We start from the raw sequence: 18,256 nt of genomic DNA, 5'->3' as shown, positions 1-18,256 counted from the left end.
TCCTTTCCAGGGGCGACCGGGCGCTGAAGTCGTCTCCGGGCCCAGCTGCTTCCAGAGGAAAGTGCCTGCGGCTGGTCTGGCCACGGCAGCTGGAAGGGGGGCTTGGAAAGGCCGGGCAGGGGCAGAGTTAAGGTGATGGGCTCACCACAAGGCTGCCTCGGCTAGGCCGCTCGAACACTGCGTTACCTTTTTTTGCCGTTAGTTCCCTGGGCATTTTGAAAGGAAGAGACTATCCCCTAACCTTGTCTCACGGTCCCTGCAAGCCCGTCTCCAGCCCTCTTTGCTGCTTAGACAGGGAGCTCTGCAAGGCCAGGGCCATCTTTCTATTGTGTTTGTACAGCGCCTTGTCCATGGCTGGAACTCCTCGCTGCTGCAGTAATAGAAACAATTCATAACGACAAAGAAATGTCTCCACGCCGAAGGGGTTAAAGACCAACTGGTGCAGACGGACAGCAGCAGGAAACGGTGGCCTTGGGGTGAAACCTCACCCCTGAGCTGAGTCCAGAACTCCCCTCCATCCTCACCCAGTCCTTGCTGCATGGCGGGAAATTTCACCCATGTGCACTTAGGCCCCCAAAGGTAACCTAGTATCTAGCAGCATTGCATGGCTCCATAGCAATGCTTCCAAGCCTGCAATTTAAGGGATCCTGAAGGTAGCATCAGAGGCGCATGCCCCTTGGCAAACCCTCTTGTTTTCCACCTCACTGGGGCGTTCTGAGGCTTCTGCGTGGGGTGATTTCCACCCATTCGCGTTGTCGAAGGCTCTGCAAACCCACTGAAGGTCCCATTGAGGCGAGACGTGTTTTCAAAAGCTACGATGCAATGGTTTTACAGTGGGAAAAGTGGATTTACTTCTCCCCACACCCCACTGCACACACAAACACGCCCTTTCTCTACCACAACTCTGGGGAAGGCACTCCGTTTTCCCCTCAAAATGCACTTGTTGGCTTAGACCAAGCCAGGAACATTCATCCCCACGGGTGAGTTTCTGGAAAAGTTACAAGCACGTTGAAAACAAGGAGGAGGGGAGGGTGGTAAATGAAAGCTATTTTGCAATTTTCAGAGAAGTCAGAGGTGAAAAAGAGCTCTGGGTAGCATGGCCTAGTGGCTAATGCGGTTGGCGTAAGGGTCAGGAAACCAGCTTCTATCCCTGTCTGCGCCACAGACCTTGGTGAGTCACTTTAGCTGGGACTCTTAAAGGAGTCAAAGGGAGGCAGGAATTCTGTCCCAGCCATCAGTGCCCCGTGCCTCAGTTTCCTTGTAAAATGGAGAGGACACTTTGCTTCCTGCGTGAAGTGCTTTGAGATCTACCCAGGAAAAGCCCCTGAGAAGAGTCAAGTAGTGGGATTCTGGTTTCTCTTTCCATGGTCCACTGCAGACTGGCTCTCTCCTGCACCCTTTCTAGCGAGTTGTCCAGACTAGGTTTAAAAGTCCCAAGCACTGGGTTTCCCACCACTTCTCCTGGGGGGTCATTGCACAGTCTAATGCAGGTCAGTGCTAGGAAGTTTCTCCTGACAGCCCGCTTGAGTTGGGCCAGTCCTCAGCTGGTGTCAACAGATGCACTGCTGCTCACGTCAATAGAGCTGGGCGGATATATTTGATCCCAATACTCCTATGAATGTATTGGCGTATTGCCCCTAATAACCAACAGGTCAATGTCTATGATGTTGCAGGGGAAGGTCACACAAATGTTACGGGGGTAGGTCTTTAAGTATGTAAATATATGCAAATTATGTCTGGCCAGCTGGGTGCTGGAACTTGGCCAACAAGGTCTCACAGCATCACAACATCTGGCCCCTCCTGACAGAGCCCAGGTGATACCTTGGAGAAAGTATCCTCATGTGACATGTGGGTGACAACCAACAAACTTGCGGTGTCTCAGGCTGTGCGCTACAAGCCTCACCAGGAGCAGAAAGGTTTGCAGATGCTGTGGAGGGGTTGGGTTCTCTGCCTCATTTTACAGGGAGCAGAGTTGCTGAGAGGCAGTATGGCCTAGTGGGTAGGAGACCTGAGTTCTAGTCCCAAAGTCAGTCAGCAGGGCAGGGGTAGTCACTTCCTGCCTCTGTTTCTCCTTCTACCTTTTGTCCATTTAGACAAACTTTTTAGACAGGGACTGTCTCTTTCTACACGTGAGGTCTTTACAGCTGCTACTGGGTTACGGTTAAGAAGGGATTGCAGCAGTAGATCTCAGAGCAAGGTCCATCTCGGCCTCACAGAATGAGTTTCTTTCCGACTCGGGCAGTTAGTGTCTGACTCATGCCCTGAAGTGGGGAGGGATGGGGGGGGTTGAGTCCTTCCAAGTTTTTTTTTTTTTTTTTAAACAAATACCTCTTAGTGTTGTAACTCATTCTCCATCAAAATGTCCTCTTAAACCCTACCAAACTCCAGGCTTCAGCACAATCTTGTGGCAATGAGTTCCACCGGCTAATTGCACATGGCATAAGAGAGTATTTCCTGTCATATTTTTTAGAAAAAATGTGCTGCCTCTCAATTATCTTCAGATTTTAATTGAATAACCCCAGTTCTACCCTTTGCTGGCCTGATCTTGCACTGAGGTCCCAGTCCAAAGTCACTGCAGAACCCCCCCACCTCCATTTACGCCAAGTGGCATCCCTAGATCACTGTCTTGGGTCCTTGAGATCTCCTGGCCCAGGAACTTCTTTATGGGATACCCGGTGCAATATCTTGCCTCTTGGGCACTGCTTCAAACCCGTCCCGGGTGGAAGGTTAATAGAAACTGTTACCATCATACAAATGACTGGGTGGCCTTCATCCTCTCACTGGATGGGAGTATTAAAGACATAACCTTGCTGGCAGGCTCATCCGAGAAACCAAGGGGATTATTAATTATTAGTCATGGGCTAGGACCGCCCTGTGGTAGGCGCTGTACAAAACACAGGGCAAAGCTGGCCCCTAAAGCTTCCAATCTGAACAAGGTCGTCCAAGTGAAACCGTCTGCCCCCTGTCTGCATTTAGCTTCAGGGACAAGGGTTAGTGCCGCCGAAAGGAGCCAACTTAGCAGCCGGAAGATTGGCCGCCCCAAAGCTGGCCCAGCTGTGCAGCAAGTTCCCCCCAGCCTCCCCCACCTTCTCTGCCTCGGAGAAGATTTTCCAGTCTCCATGGCCTAATGCGTCCCAGGCTCTCTGCTGAGATTGCCAGCACACGGTACTAATGGGGTGATGGTTTTCTGACCCGTCTCCGCCCCTAATCGAATCCAGCCTGATGGCTGCTGTCCTGCCGGAGGTTAAATCCCAGCTCGGGTGGGAGAGGCGGCCCCGGGGAAATTTCTGCTACTACAGAAGCCACCCAGGCCCAGCCACGGTTCTGCTCAGCAGCGGCAGCCACCGAGCTGGGAGGCTGCCTCGTATCCAGCTCTGACCCCCAAGAGCCATTCAAGGCTTAATAAGATCATGAAACAGATCGAAATGCACCAAACTGCAGCGGTCTTTTGGGACAAAATTCCTGGAGCAGGTGAGATTGGGACAGGGGGGCACGGTGGTCCGTCCGTCCCCCCCCCAAGGCCTTATCTCCACTAGGGATTTGCCCTAGTTTCAGTCACTGTAGCAGCTTCAATGCAAACAGGCAAAGTTGCTATTTACACCAACTCACCTGAGCCCAGCCCCGCTAGGCACCAGTGCAAACGGGGGATCGGTGGTGAACCCGTCCGCCTGAGCACTGAGGATTTGCACAGGTGCGGCTGCCCCCATGGCTGAAACCAGCTAGTCTGGACAAGGTCCCATTCACGCCTGTGGAGCCCCATTGCTCTCAATGGATTTGCTCCTGACTGACACCGGAGGGAGATCCGGATCAGGCACCAATTCCCTATCCGGCCTTGTAGGCCGCCACGCAGACTCAAAAAGTGCATTTAGCTTGTGTCTAAGCAGCCTGACCCTCTGCTCACCCATCCCAGAGTCAGTCGCTGCAACCCATGCACTCATGCTGTCCCACTGGCTTACATGAGATGGGAGCAGGTGCCGTAGGGACCTTTGCGGGGACCAGATCCTCAGCTGGTGTAAACTCCACTGGACCAGCACTTGCAACCCCTAGCTGAAGAAGCCATGTCTTGGGGCAATCACACCGATCTGCCCCGGAGCTCTTCAAGAGAGGGTTCTCGAAAGGACGCTGGGGAGCCGGCTGTCCTGGATGGTTTACTCTAGCTGACCCGTGTGTCCCTTCTAAGCCTCACGCTCCTTAACGAATTTATCATCCCAACCCCCCCGGCGGGGCAATTATCCTCATTTTCAAGATGGGGAACGAGGCCCAGAGAGACTAAGTGACTTGCCCGTGGTCACCCAGGAGGCCTGTGGCGGAGCAGGGGAATTGCATTCGGGTCTCCCAAGCCCTAGGGTGAATGCCCCAGCCACTGCACCACCCTGCCTCTTGCATCTCGCCGCTGCCACCCCCACACCCTGCGCAAGTCAACCAGGCCCATTTTGCTGTCACCGGAGCACTGGATACAGTCCGAGCACCCAGCTTCCCCCAGCCCGGTAACCCCATTGCCTTCAGGGAGTTACTCCAGATTTACACCACAGGACATGGGGTGCGGATCAGCCCAGGGCTAGACAGTCTGGCAATTTCCAATGACAGCTACTGCTCCAGAGCAACTCTTCTTCCGGCTATTGTAACAGCTGGCAGCATGACCCACTGCAGGTAACATAGCAGAGCTCTCAGCCAGACGCTGCTGGGGGCTGCCTGGCCAAACCAGAGTTTTACAGGTATTATTGTTAGGAATGAATGACAATAGAGCGTCTGTGATCAGGGCCCCATCATACCGGGTGCTGCCCAGACACTGAGAGGGTCCCTGTCTCCAACTTGCAGTCCCAATGGACAAGCCAAACAAAGAGCAGGAGGGGAGGTGACTTGCCTGAGGTCACCCAGCTGGTCAGTGTCAGAGCTGGGAATGGAACCCAGGTGCCCAAGGCCAATGCTCTACCCCCAGGACCACCCTGATCCGGTGGCTGTAAAACTGCCTCTGCAGGGGGGATTTTTTTGAAATCTGCTCAGAAAGACTTTAAAATGGCCCTGAGCTCAATCCGGCAGGAGGCGGCTCTAGTCTCTGCATGAATGAAGCAGGGAAAGAACTAGAGGGAGGGCGCGGAGGCAGGCCTTGTGCTGCTGAGGGCCCCCAGCTCCGATCCTGGTGGACTGGGCTGGCCAGGCCGCTCAGCGCCTCTCTGCGAATCCCCGTGTGGGCGCCGGAGGCGGGATGACTCATGCGAACGCCCGCACAGCAGCAATTAAAATCTGCAGCGGCTATTAATAGCTGCCAGCGGAGGAGCCTGGCCGTCGCTGAATGAGTGCGGCTCCCACGCAGCTGTCAGCCCAGCTCCCATTGAGAGAAACAAGCGAGTAACAGCACAGAGCCAGCAGGGAGGGGTCGCCGCATCCTCGGGAGACTCCTCCCTGGAGACGCAAGTGACAGGGTCCTGCTGCGAACACGATGCTTCCCCCCCCCTCCCCGATTACAAGGGATGGCAGGCAGCGACCTCCTGGGGGAGACAGCCGCCTCCTCTACCAGTGATACAGGGCCAAGATGGGGCTTCCCTAGGTGCATAAACCTACCCCCTCACTGCCCAGCTGCAACAATTCCTTGGCCCCTTGGAGTGGAAGGAGCTGAACCGTTACTCATTAAAAAAAAATCAAGACTCCTCCCTCATTTTAACGGCTGCTGGGCTCTTCCTCCTCTCGTTCCTTTCACGCCAAGGTTCCCGCCGGCAGGAATCCTGCAAGCTGCATTGCGTTTGCTGAAGCCTGTCAGAGATGCCCCGGGGCATCTCCATTGGCCTGGTGGGATCAAGCTTAGGGACGGTGAGGTTTGTTCCCCAACTACTGCACTTGGGCTGTCAGCGCTTTGGGACAGAGCCCGTCTTTTGTTCTCTGCCTGTACAGCTCCAAGCGCCCCCGGGGCTCCCGGTCCATGACTAGGCTGGATAGTCAGAACACAAATACAGAACCACCACCCTGGCTGCAACCGTCCTAGTTTACTCAACTAGAGGCCGTGGGTCAATTCACCGTGACCGTGTGCCTGGGACAGTCATGGCAGGGCAGAGCTGTAAAACCAACCCATCCAGATGAGAATGGGGGCCTGGTGCACCCACAGAGCACGGGTATAAATGCCTGTGGAAGGCAACGAGCAGTTGGCCCCCATAAGCCAAATTCCTACCTGGAATAAGCAGACAACTCCAAGTGGCTTCTGCGGTTAGTCAGGCCTAGGGTGTAAATCTGGAACTGGACCATGGCATGGAAGGCTCTGGTTGCATCGGGGCCCCTGACCCACAAGCTAAATGCACACCACTGCATGTGTACGTCACAGGGAATCATCCGAAGAAGCAGCCTGGGGCGTGGTGTAACGGGCGGAGTGGCCCAGAAACGTTAAGAACTAAACAAGTGAACGAAACAAATCAAAAAAAGAACAAAAAGTGTTTATTGGGAGCAGTTGTCAGCTTTCTGCTTTTCTAAACAAAATAGCCACCGTACAAATAATAACCACAAGTTACCCGCGCGGTTAAATAAATATTCCCATCACACACACGGGTGGCTCGTTCTGGGGCACAGAGAGTAACAGGAAAAGGTGTGACCTTAGACAGTGCTTTTAGCAACCCCACAGCCCTGATCCACCTGCAAAACGGGCCACCTTTGTGGCTCTTAAGGGGTTAAATCCCAAAGTCTATCAAAACAGAAACCTGCCTTGATTGCAAAAGGGTCGCCCCTTCCATCAGCCCAGCTGGAACCCTGGAAACTGAGGATGACAACTGACCAGCACCCCTCGCCCCATGTGCGCCAGGTTGGCTCTAAAGGGTACTTCTGCAGGAATATTAACAAGTACGATCAATCCTGCGTTGAGGGTTGGGACTGCATCCAGCACCAAACCTCAGTCCATACCAGGAGGACTTTCAATTCACTTTCCTCCTCTGTGAGCACAATCTCTTGCACAAGAGCAATCTCCACAGCGTCAGCCCCCCTCTCTCTACTCTGTGTGTGTGTGTACACACAATCTGACAATGCCTTTAGCCCTTTGCTAATACCTTGGGGTACACGCAGAGATTTACCCATCCTGTGCAGATGACTCTTGGACACCATAGAGTTCTTTTAAAGAAATCTCGTACCTAGTGTTGTCTGCTTTGGCATTAGGACTTTAACCCCAACCCCTCAGCTACGAGACAAACACATCTCTCTGGACAGAGCCACAGAAGGGGACAGTGAAGATCAGGGATGGGGGACTTGGATGCCAGGAGGGCAGATGGGCCAAGAAGAGATTCTCCCCCTTATAAAGGGATCCCCAGAAGGTCAGAGAACTACAATCTAAAATGCCCAATGAGGCCTAGTGGTTAAATACTCATTTAAATCCAGATAGCCCCTGATTTTCTAACCCATGTTATCTGACATTTAGATCTGTCCCATATTAGATATTAAGACCGACACCAGCATTCCTATTTACAACCACCGCCCTGTCCCATTTATAAAGGCTGCAGATGTGTCTGCCTAACCCTTGCTTAAAAAAAAAAAATCACCAGGGACTGCCTCTTCTTCCAAGGAGGAGTCTGTATGTGGCAACCACAGCACCGGGACCATGCCCCTGTTCGCACGTATCCATTTAGGATGTGACACAAGCACTGAAGAACCCCAGTGCGCTCTAAAATTCACTTCCCATGGAGCCCTCCTCGCTCTTAAACTCAGAGCAGCTGATGAATAGAATCTAAGCGAAAATCTAATTCATTGCATTTGTCTAGCTCAAAAACACATACGCTTGTAAAATAAACTATTTTGAAACTGAAATCTACACCAAAGTGGTACAGTCACTTGGTCTTTAACAGAAGGTGAAAATCGGATATCTGATTGGAGAACACACCTTCTGCCCTGCCGAGGGGATGTTTCCACTAACAGGTTTGCTATCTCTCTCTAACCACAGCACTATTCCTGAATTGACACTCCTTTGGAGAAACCCAGCATTTATGAGAGAGACGAAAATGGGAGTGACATTTTCAGAGCCACTCGAGTTCCCTGAGCTTTCACCGTTCTTTCTAGTCTGGGCTGGGAAGACAACTGTGCTAAAGCCAGGTATTTCTCCTTGTTACAAAGACTAGTTTTAAGTTTGGCCATTGTCTCCTTTTGTGTCGTGGGGTGTGTCTACTGGGGGGCCGAGGCACCGAGCCTGGGTCAATTGACTCTGGCTTGAGGGGCTAGAAATGGCAGTATAGACATTCTTGATACAAGAATCTGCAGGCTGAGCGGTAGCTAGACCAAGTTAAAACCTCGGCAGACCAAACATCATCCCAGGGGACTGGATGGGATCCACGTGCACGTCTACATCACTCATCCCACGCTGGAAAGGAGGAGCCCTTCCTCTACGTGGTATTTGTGCGCATGACATTCAGTTAGAGGAGCTGAATGACCCCTCGCCTGTCCCAGTTTAACTCCGTCCATGTAAACGGCTGCAAAGACCCTTCTACCATCTGATGCGACTGGGAGGATTTCAGCACGGTGCAGCGCCTGGGCTGGACCTTGCAGCTCCCCGTCCATAAAGGCCAGCCAGCTGTCCTGAGATCTTGCTGTGAGTCCGTCAAGATGAAATCAAAGCCACGTTCCATGGAAGGAAATCTGCAGCACTGGCCGGGGGGAGGGGTGGTGGTGGGCGACACGTGCACACGCACAAACACATGCCCAGAGCCACGGGGCAGCTTTCCTGTGTGTCCCAGCAGAGAGTAAGTAATCTCGCCTGCACTCCTGAAGAGGCTTCCTGCAGGCCTGAGCCAGGCACCCGCTCAGCACTAGCAGGGTGGGGGATGGATGCTGACAGAAGATGGTGCTAACTTCCCAGAGAAGGAAACGTGGACTCTCGCTCTCTCCTCTGGACAAACTCTGCAGAGAGGGGCACTTAACCCAGACCTGCCACCGAGCAAGTGCATCTTTCTGGGCCAGGAAATCTATTCCTGGTTTGGGCTGGGGTAGGCACGTTCCCGCAAATCACTAGAGCTTTGCTGGGATGAGCCTTGGCTATTGGTTTAGCTTGAGAGCATCCTTCAGACGGCGGATCACTTACAGGGAGACACTCCATCTCCTACCTTGCTCTGATTAACATTCAGCACATACGAGGGGCTCCTACGAGCGCTGGCAGAGGTGCGTGGGAGCGCCAGTAAAAAGGCAGCCATTGCCAGTGGTTGTGGTTTGCCACAGGAGAGATGCAAATCTGGATACCACCTTGGGATTTTGGCTCCTCTTACAGGAAAACGCTGACGACAGACGGGAGAGCCAACTCTTCTGCACCTCGCTTCTCCGGGTCACATCACCCCAAAATACACAGCGCCAGTCAGAGCATAAGAGAACTGACAGGCCTGTACATGTGACAGTCGGATAGAGACTGCCGCTCCCACATTGTAATATCAGCCCTGCCTGGCCAGCTAAGGGTTGGAGGAGGTTCCTGAATGTGGAAGTGGAGGAAAACAAAATGCTCTTGAACAAATGGGCAAGTGAAAACCCTGGCACTGTCTGGGAGGTGCTCAAATCTTCTGGCCGCCTACCTGCAGGATGGAGCCTGTGCAGGACAAAAGGGTCTGCAGCCAGACGTAGACCAGCAGCAATACCCATCCCACCTTTGATTTACAAAATGAACAACATAAAAGCAGCCCCCTGTGAACTGCCCGTGGCCTCACATTAAAGCCCACGTCAAACACATTGGGGTCTATTCTCACTGCACGCACAACCCCTTTTTAATGATAATACTCAGCACTTCCGTAGCTGGGACATTAACTGGCTAATTCTCACAACACCCCCAGGAGGCAGGATAAATATCATCAGCCCCTTTTTACAGAGGGGGAAAGACCTACCCAAGGTCACTCAAGGCTTCTGTGGCAGGGTCAGAATTGAACTCAGAACATCTAGACTCATCCCCCAGGTCTCAGTCACTCCAGTGGTGAGGACGATTCAAGATCCAAACCAAACGGATAGATTCCCGGATACGAAGGTGGCGTGGGAGAGCAGGAAAGAATACAATCTATCCTATCTCACGGCATCAAAGCCCCCCAAGGATACTCCCTCGTCACTCGTGTTTTACAGCCGTTGTGTAGTTTGCATATCTGATTGAATGTTTTTTACACGCAGAAATAGCTAAGTCATTATGGACACTATGCCTGTCTCGCCATCAAAGCCAGAGGCCAGAATGAAGGACGAGCGACAGAAGCAGCAGGATGTGACTGCGGAGCAGGAGCCAAACCTCCATGTGGTGGCTAGCTACGAGTGAGAAAACAGAGAGAACGTTTACAGTGCCACCTGCCCACAATTCTGTATTTGGGAACCAAATTGGCACATCAAGCCAAACTGAATTTTAATTGGCCCTTGCTAACCGGGGTCATCTGAGGCCTAAAATTAGCCCCTCCCCATTTCTTCCAAGTAAGATTAATTAACTCTGGTGTTCTGTAGCAATTAAAATATTGGTTGCCAGACACCATCAGTTGGTCCTCGTCAGTCCAAGAGACGTGCCGGTATAAGAGAGAAGCAAACACGTTAGCACAAAGAAGACGTGGCTTTGGGAGAGTCATTTCAGATCCATCCAAGGGTGACCCCCCCCCCCACAAACCAAAATCCACCTCGGACAATTGAAATGACCAAACTATGGATTCTGGAAATTGCAAACATCCATTTGTACCAATTCAAGACCATGTAGCCAAAGCTCCCTGGATGCTTTGGAAAGGATTCTGGATTTTAAGGCTAAATTTTTCAAAGTGATCATTACCCAAACTCCTAGAGATTCACATCAGTGACTGTGCAATGAAGGGCCAGACAACAGTGATGGAACATGACACGTGGGGGTAAAAAGGACTCTGGACTGTTTCTTTGATTAATCTCTCAGGGACAATACCGACGCGATGGACTTTTTGTGGGTTAACGGCCTCTCTGCCACCACAGGATCCTGGCTCAAATCACACCTAAAAGACATTTGTGGTATCCCAGAACAGTTGATATTTTTGGCAGGTAATAACACCAGCCAAGTTTTTACTCAAAACTAAACTGGTACAAGCAGCTTAGTGCTGTCTTACGCTCCATTATACCAGCCCGCTTTCAGTTTGATTTCTCCATTACTTTTCACCTCCTTGGAGCCCAGAGCCTGAAGGCAGGAGACACAGGTTATCCTGTGCTGGGGGGTGGGATCGCTAGACAAATAGCAGAACGCACCGCTGACAAGGTCCCTTCGGAGGCAACGTTACAGCCAACTACTTCATCATGACCTCCAGCAATCTCTGCACCAACTCCCCAACCCATTGTTCCAATGCCACACGAAACCTCTTTTTGGACACTCCCCAATCTCATTTTCTGTGCACCCCAGGGAACAATTCTCCTTTTGCCAGGTCGATGCGTAAACACCCCCCAGACTGTGGTGTTCCTCTGCGTCCCTACTTGGCTGGAAAGGGGTCTTGTTCTCAGCACCATTTACAACGGGGAGGAGTCGGGGTTTACTGTCCGTCGCTCCAGCCTTCACCACTTGAAAAAGACGAGCAACGCCAAGGTCGTGTAGCCCAAGACCAGGAAGAGGACCTTCAGCAGGCGATCATTCTTATCTTCCAGTTCCTTTGCCAGGATCTCAAAGAAGGTAACGAACAAGAAAGTTCCCGCAGCAATGCCCTGTAAGAGCACAGAAGCCACGCTGCTGGCCACGTTCTGGGCGCTCTCGATGCCCATGCCGATCCCAATGCCCAAAGGAATCATCAAACTCACTGTAAGTGCTAGCTTGGCAGCGTCCTTCAGTGTTAATGAGATCTTAGCCATGCTGATGCCCAGTGCCACAGCCACCAGCGTCTCGTGGATGGCCACGCCCAAGAACAGACTCATGACTTTGTTTCCTTCCTCCTGGAGGCCCAGGGCCAGGCCCTCAAAGATGGAGTGGGCAGACAAGGCAAACACCAGGCTGAAGAGCCGCAAGGGGCTGGATTGGGAAAGCTCCTGGACGTTCAAGCCATGGCTGTGGGAGTGGTGGCTGTGCTCATGGTAAAGCGTGCGCCCTCTGGAAGATGCTATGAAGGGGCTCTCATATTCTGAGTCACTCCCGACGTCTGAGCCGGCGTTGAAGGTCTCCAAGTCGATGAAGGAAGGCTTCTCCTTCCGAAAGGTCAGGATGAGCTGCTCCACAAAGACAGTCATAAAGAAGCCCAGCAGCATGATGGTCTCGGCCAGGGGGTAGTCTGTGGTCACCTTCCCAAGCTTGAGAACTTCTTGAAGCTGGAACAAAGGAAAAGGAATCTGCAGTGAAACTGGCTGCGTCGTTCACCATTAAAAATGACATGGGGGACTCCTCCCTAAACTTGAAAAGTTTTCAATGTAAAGGCCGGAACCACAGCAGGTTCCCAACCACGGGCATTCGCTAGGGTACATCAGGCTTGTGTTACTGGGTCTCTGGGATCCTCCACCTTGCTTTAAGGATCAGCCTCTTCCTGGGGTTCCCATGGCTTCTGTTTAATGGTGTGCACTTTAATATGCAAGGACGCTGGGACGGCCTAGTCTCAGAATGATGAGTCTGGGGTTAAGGGCAGCCCATGCATGTGCCTTTGTAGGACTGGGATTAGGAGAAGCCCCTATGTGGAGATGTTGGGCACTAGCTGGCAGAGCAGAGGGTTTAGTCTGATAACGTGGTAGCTTCCTGAACACACTGGGAAACCCATAGCACCATTATCATATCGGACAACATCTTCAAAGCAATATCATCTGAAAGCAGAGACTCTCCCAAATCCCCGCATCAGAACAAAACGGAGTCATTACAGCTGCAAAACAAAACCCCAACGAGTTTGCCCACAGCTACCTTTTCTCGTACGGCGGGGAGCAAGGCGTTGAAGCAGGTGGCCAGGAAGACCCCTCCTCCGAAGGAATTGCAGAGGGCAATGACCTTCCTGGAGCGATGAGCTTTCTCATAATCCGCTTCTATTATCTTGACGGGCAGGAGGGACCCAAGCAGCATGAGGAAAAAGACCCCCAGCAGACACAGAACTTTGACTGCTTTGATATTCATCTTGTCTCCCTGGAGAATGTCCCCTGCCAGGGCCTCTGTGAAAAGTGAGTTTGCTGGGGTCCTTCAGATAGTTACTTTAATTGTTACATCAGCATTTAAACAGCAAAAACAAGTGTCCAGCGAATCATGCTTCTGAGCTCGCTAGCTGTGGAAAGGAGCAAGACAAATGATATTTTCCTCTGTAAATAACTAGTTCTACTATCTAACAGAGCGCCTGTCATCCCAAACTTGCATTTCAGTCTATACACAGGAATTACGTCCCTCACCACTAAAATGCAGCCATCTCTAGAGCGGAGGGAACCAAACAGCTAGCACGCACAAATGGGGATAAGGAGGTAAGCAGAGAAAAGGGAAATTTTCAAAGTTAGGACACAAGGCAAACTCATAATCCTGTAAAAAGCACCACCGGATCTTTCATACTGAATAGAGACAGCCTCCGTTTTTAAGGCACCATCAGAGACCCAGGCACAGTAAAACACAGAGAATGCAGGTACCAATCCTGCAATTGGATCCACAGGGGCAGAACTTTGCACCCACCAAAATCCAACTGCAGGATAAGGGCTTTAATTCAAGCCACCTTGGAAGAATATTACTTCACCTAGGGTATGTTGTTGAAATTACACTTTTACCAATTATGTGGTTTTCTTTTTAAATTTTACTTAGCTGGGTCAGTTTCAGTTTCTTATGCCCAGATTGCAATGTAGCTATGGTTGGCCTGAAAATCCTGCTGCAATGTTTGGGCTGCCAATTCTGCAGGTGAATGGCTGAATTATTTTAAAAGCCTGTTTTAAATTAAATGACTAAACAATCCTGAAATCATGTATATTATTAGGGTTTGAAATAGGATTATTTTTGTTTAGCAAAAACCTAAATCATCTGTAGTATGCCGCTTTAAAGGGAAGCCCTAGGCAGAAATTCAGTGTTTATTCTTTATTTTCTCATACAGAACAACAACAGAGTGGGTGAAAGAACGAACAGATGGTAGCTTCGCAGAAGACAAAGATGTAAAACTCAAGCTCCCTGGATCATTATAAACAATTTACTCTGAAACATAAAAGTTTCCCCCACCACATGGCATATGCAGCCAGGGTGCAATTTGTATCCCACAAAGCACTTTAAAAGAAGAAATGGGTTAAATTAAGATTAAACATTTTTTAAAGATATACGATCATCAATGATGTTTCCCTTGAGATCTAGAAATTAGGAAGAAGCACAGCTAAGTTTCTAGCCTACTTCCCTTAGCTATTACACTGAACTAAGTTACAAAGTCAAATCAACGGCATGTTGAGAGGTTCTTACTGCCGTGACTCAAAGGTAAAGAGTTCCTTACGGCCAGGAGCACTCATCAATCTGAACCACAATATATTTCACTCTAATGAACAAAGAGAAAATGTTCATAGCCATCCCAATGCTCAAACCAATGATGGACAAGGTAGATAATTGGATACCTGGTTACTGGACCAGCAAATGAGATTGAAAACAAAAAACCTTGGGGCTACAGATTTCCTTGGTCTGGGTTATTCTACACTTTTGTTTATTTAAAAAAAAGTAAATGGCTGTGGGTCTGGTAAAAGGATTTAGGGCCTTTCATCTGTAGGTTAACAGTTCCAATTCAACCCCAAGCCAGTAGTGAATTAAAGGGGTTACTGTCTGATGGCTGTCTGGTGGTGTGTGTGAAGTGAGTTGCTGGATCTCAGTCAAGTTTTTGGTGGAGAGGCATGCCCAATCATGAAAAAATACCTTTGCCAACAAGTGGGCCAACCGGTTCCATTTTCAAACTTGGCAGAGAAGCCAAAGAGTGAACAAATTCAGAGAGTGAACTCCTCTATCATGTTTCCAAGGTGGTCCGTCCAGGTCAGGGCTTAGGTACATTGCCAGTAAGGTTGATCTGCCACTCCCTTCACTGTACCTGATCTGTAGCTAGAGAGAACTTCATTCTCCAGAGTTGTCAATCCTGAAGAAAGTATCTTCCCCAATGTATGTGTATTAAAACATGTGTTTGTCTAACTAAAGGTAACATATTCAACATTAGCTGTCTTGCCTATACTGAATTAGCAAAGTCCACAGAGGATTCTGAATATACACTCTGATTGGAAACACCATTAGTTTCTTTGGAGCAACGCACAATCTTTTAAGAACAGTGTATCACTCCTCTGCAGAATGTTTTCCTTTCTGAGCTGCATGGTTCTAATAGCAGAGGGGAATTACCATTTTGTAGATAATTTCTCCCAGAACAAAATTGTTGCATTATAACATTGTACCAGACCCAAAGAGTGTTTTAATGCCCCCTCTCTCCCCCTGAAAAGTCACACGAAAACTGGACTGGCGACTTGAAAAAAGGGACAGTGACAAATCAAGTTTGCCATTTGTAAATGCTTTGATCTCCAGGAGAAAGTCGATATGATGTTCTGCTCATGCTATGTTGTCATGCAAACAAGACCATGCTGGGATCCCTGAAAATATTTGGGAAGGTTGTTAATGCCTGTAACTCATATGACAGCCCTATCAAACTGGGCTGGGCACGGCAAATTTAGATTGAACAGTCTTCTGACAGAGGATGGTCGCTCCTGCGTTCCTAGGGCATCAAAAATGCTGACCCAAGACATGAGGGTTGGAACCCCAACTGCATTTTCTAGCTGCTGCTGCTAGTCCCTCATTTGGGGGGCTACTCTCCCCCTAGCTTTGCTGCCTCCTCAGAGCGTAGTGCTGTTGGGTCACTACACCATCACACTGCCCCCAAAGTATGGCCGGACATCTTAAAGCCCTGCCAGCCTTGGGATGTGGGGGGACATCCCACCCGCCTCGCAGAGCTGGGCCGTAGCAGGACAAAGTCGCCTCGTTTTGCATCCAGGCGGCGGCACGACCCCTGTCCCCATCCCCTCAAACTAGCCCCTTGGTCCCTGGGGCCAGGCTCACCCAGCACCAGGACTACGTGGCCACCTGCCCCAGGGGCCCCTTGGCCACCCCCAGCTCCTTGTCTCTGACTCCCAGGAGGCCCAGGGCTCCTAGACCCTCTAATGACCCGTCCCCAGGCTTCCACCCAGGGCCTGGATCTCTCATGCCAGCCCCTCCCCCACAACCTCCCCCTCCCCCTCTGTCCTCACCTGACCTCCCTTCTAAATCCCCCTCCCCCACCCGTCTGCCCCCCTCCATGTCCCCCCCCCCAGGTGCCCCCACTGCTCCCCTCCCCCCCCCCAAACAGGGCCTTGTCCCCCAGCGCGCCCGGGTTCCGGGACGGTCCCTCCTCACTTACCTGCGGGAGCTTTGGCCGGCTCCACGCCCAGGCAACCCCCTACACTGAGGTCCCACCCTTTCCGGAGACGTCCACCTGTGATTGGCTGCTGGGGACGCCAGGCGAGCAACCGCCATTTCTCATTGGCCGGAGGGAACGCCAATCAGCGTCGCTGGCCTCGCCTACCCATGAAGCCAGGACGATGCCCGTCCCCCCGGGCTCCGGGGTGCGTCGCTGATGAGGGCCCGAGGAGAAACAAGAGCCCGCTGTGAAAGGTTCCGGTGCCTGTTCTAGAGGCTGCAGAGCTGTCCAGGGGCAATTGGTGCTGAAAGTGGCATTGTACGTATGAGGCTGGTGGGTTCAGCAGGGGAGGGCAGAGGTGCTGGAACTAAGGGTGCTGCCGCTCCCCCGAGCTTGAATTGGTTTCTATTATATAAAGGGGGTAGAGTTTGGTTCAGTGGCTTTCAGCAGCCCCTGCTATACCATTGGTTCCAGCAGCACTGGGGAGTGGGAGGATTCCCGGGTTCTGCTTTCAGCTCCAGCAGGGACTTCTTTGGTGACCATGAGCAACTCACATCCCCTCCCTGTACTTGTTTCCTTAAGACCCTCGCTTCAGCAGCACATATACTAAAATTGGAACGATACAGAGAAGATTAGCATTGCCCCTGCGCAAGGATGACATGCAAATTCGTGAAGCGTTCCATATTTTGGGGGGAGGGATAGCTCAGTGGTTTGAGCACTGACTTGGTAATCCCAGGGTTATGAGTTCAATCCTTGAGAGGGCCATTTAGGGACCTGGGGCAAAAATCTGTCTGGGGATTAGTCCTGCTTTGAGCAGAGGGTTGGACTAGATGACCTCCTGAGGTCCCTTCCAAACCTGATGTTCTATTAACTGGAAAACAGGACAAGCACTAGCCCACCTGCCCCACTACAGTGAACTAGCATCTAAAGTTCGGAGGGACCCTCAGATGAATAAGACTTGAGCAAGGGAAGAGCGGTGGTATCAGTGTGAGAACAGCAGCTTTCAACAGAGGCCTCTGCTCTGAAAGAGAAAATGCTTGAGCAGAAGCTGTTAGCAAAGTTCAGCAACTGCCTTGCTCGAGGGGAGTCAAAGTCTACCAAAACCGTATACATCAGCCAGAGCCAAGGTAGCTCACAATGGGGATACGGAACATTTTAGCCTTACGGCAGTCATTAGAACAGACAAGGTGGGAGTGAATGAAAATAGCAACCTGCAGAATGTGAAGCAAGTTGAGTAGGGGGCACACAGGGCAGCAGCCAAACATCCACATCACAAAGAAACACCAGCCTCATTAGTGTGGACCAGGTCCCTGGCTGTCTAAGCAGAGAGGTAGAGACAATGGCGAATGAACCCTCAGTTCTAGAGGTGACCGGAATTCAGGACTGAGACACAGTGGTGGAGGTAGTGTCTAGGGGAACAACCAGCACCACCACCTGTGCTGCTGTCCTGTTGAGAAGTTAGAAGACTTCATTCTCACAGGGGAGCAAGTAGGTCCTCTCCCTTAAAAATAAAAATTCTAAACACAGAACCTTCCTCTCTCTGCATTGTAGGTGGATGGTCAAGAGCGAGAAGTAAGAAGCGTCTCCCCACATACCCCCTCTAGAGGCACTCCTTAGAGCATGACTCACCTTCCAGCTTACAGGTCTGGATTTCTGCTCCCAGGAAAAGTCCTACTATTGCATTTGCAAAGAGAAAAGGCAGTTTGCTCTGCACCGCTGACTGCACAAACTGTTGCACAGGGGCTATGGTGAAATCCGGCTGACATTCACCCACAGCTTAGGAAATGTCCACCTGTACTAAATATTCTCCCAACCTTTGGCAAAACTGCTGTAAATACACAAGGCAAGGAGCAGTTCAACACCTGTAAGTGATGGTGGGTGACCCTAGGTACTCTCTCCCCACTACATCAGTTCTGCACCTGCCAGGTTACCGGAGGAGGCCTTCACATCCCCACAAACCCTTGGCCTTATAGGTAACAGCAAATATTTTGATGCACAAGATGCTGTTT

The 18,256-nt window shown here is 51.0% G+C and overlaps 1 protein-coding gene and 1 non-coding gene across 2 annotated transcripts; one reads left to right on the top strand and one right to left on the bottom strand.

Annotated features, from left to right (window-relative positions):
• Positions 1-6,401: 6,401 nt before the first annotated feature.
• Positions 6,402-16,296, bottom strand: SLC39A3 (solute carrier family 39 member 3). The gene is made up of 3 exons (XM_054013808.1): positions 16,248-16,296; positions 12,788-13,139; positions 6,402-12,210 (listed from the first exon to the last, which is right to left on the bottom strand). The coding sequence occupies exons 2-3, from the start codon at positions 12,992-12,994 to the stop codon at positions 11,470-11,472; spliced, it is 948 nt and encodes a 315-aa protein (XP_053869783.1). The 5' UTR covers positions 12,995-13,139; positions 16,248-16,296; the 3' UTR covers positions 6,402-11,469.
• Positions 16,297-16,833: 537 nt separating this feature from the next.
• Positions 16,834-16,936, top strand: LOC128828951 (U6 spliceosomal RNA). Its single transcript, XR_008443263.1, has one exon. It is a non-coding gene; the product is annotated as a U6 spliceosomal RNA (small nuclear RNA).
• The last annotated feature ends 1,320 nt before the right edge of the window (positions 16,937-18,256 follow it).

This window comes from Malaclemys terrapin, chromosome 24 (genome assembly GCF_027887155.1).
Source record: "Malaclemys terrapin pileata isolate rMalTer1 chromosome 24, rMalTer1.hap1, whole genome shotgun sequence".
NCBI classification, from domain to species: Eukaryota; Metazoa; Chordata; order Testudines; family Emydidae; genus Malaclemys; species Malaclemys terrapin.
This window is presented reverse-complemented; position numbering and strand designations above follow the sequence as displayed.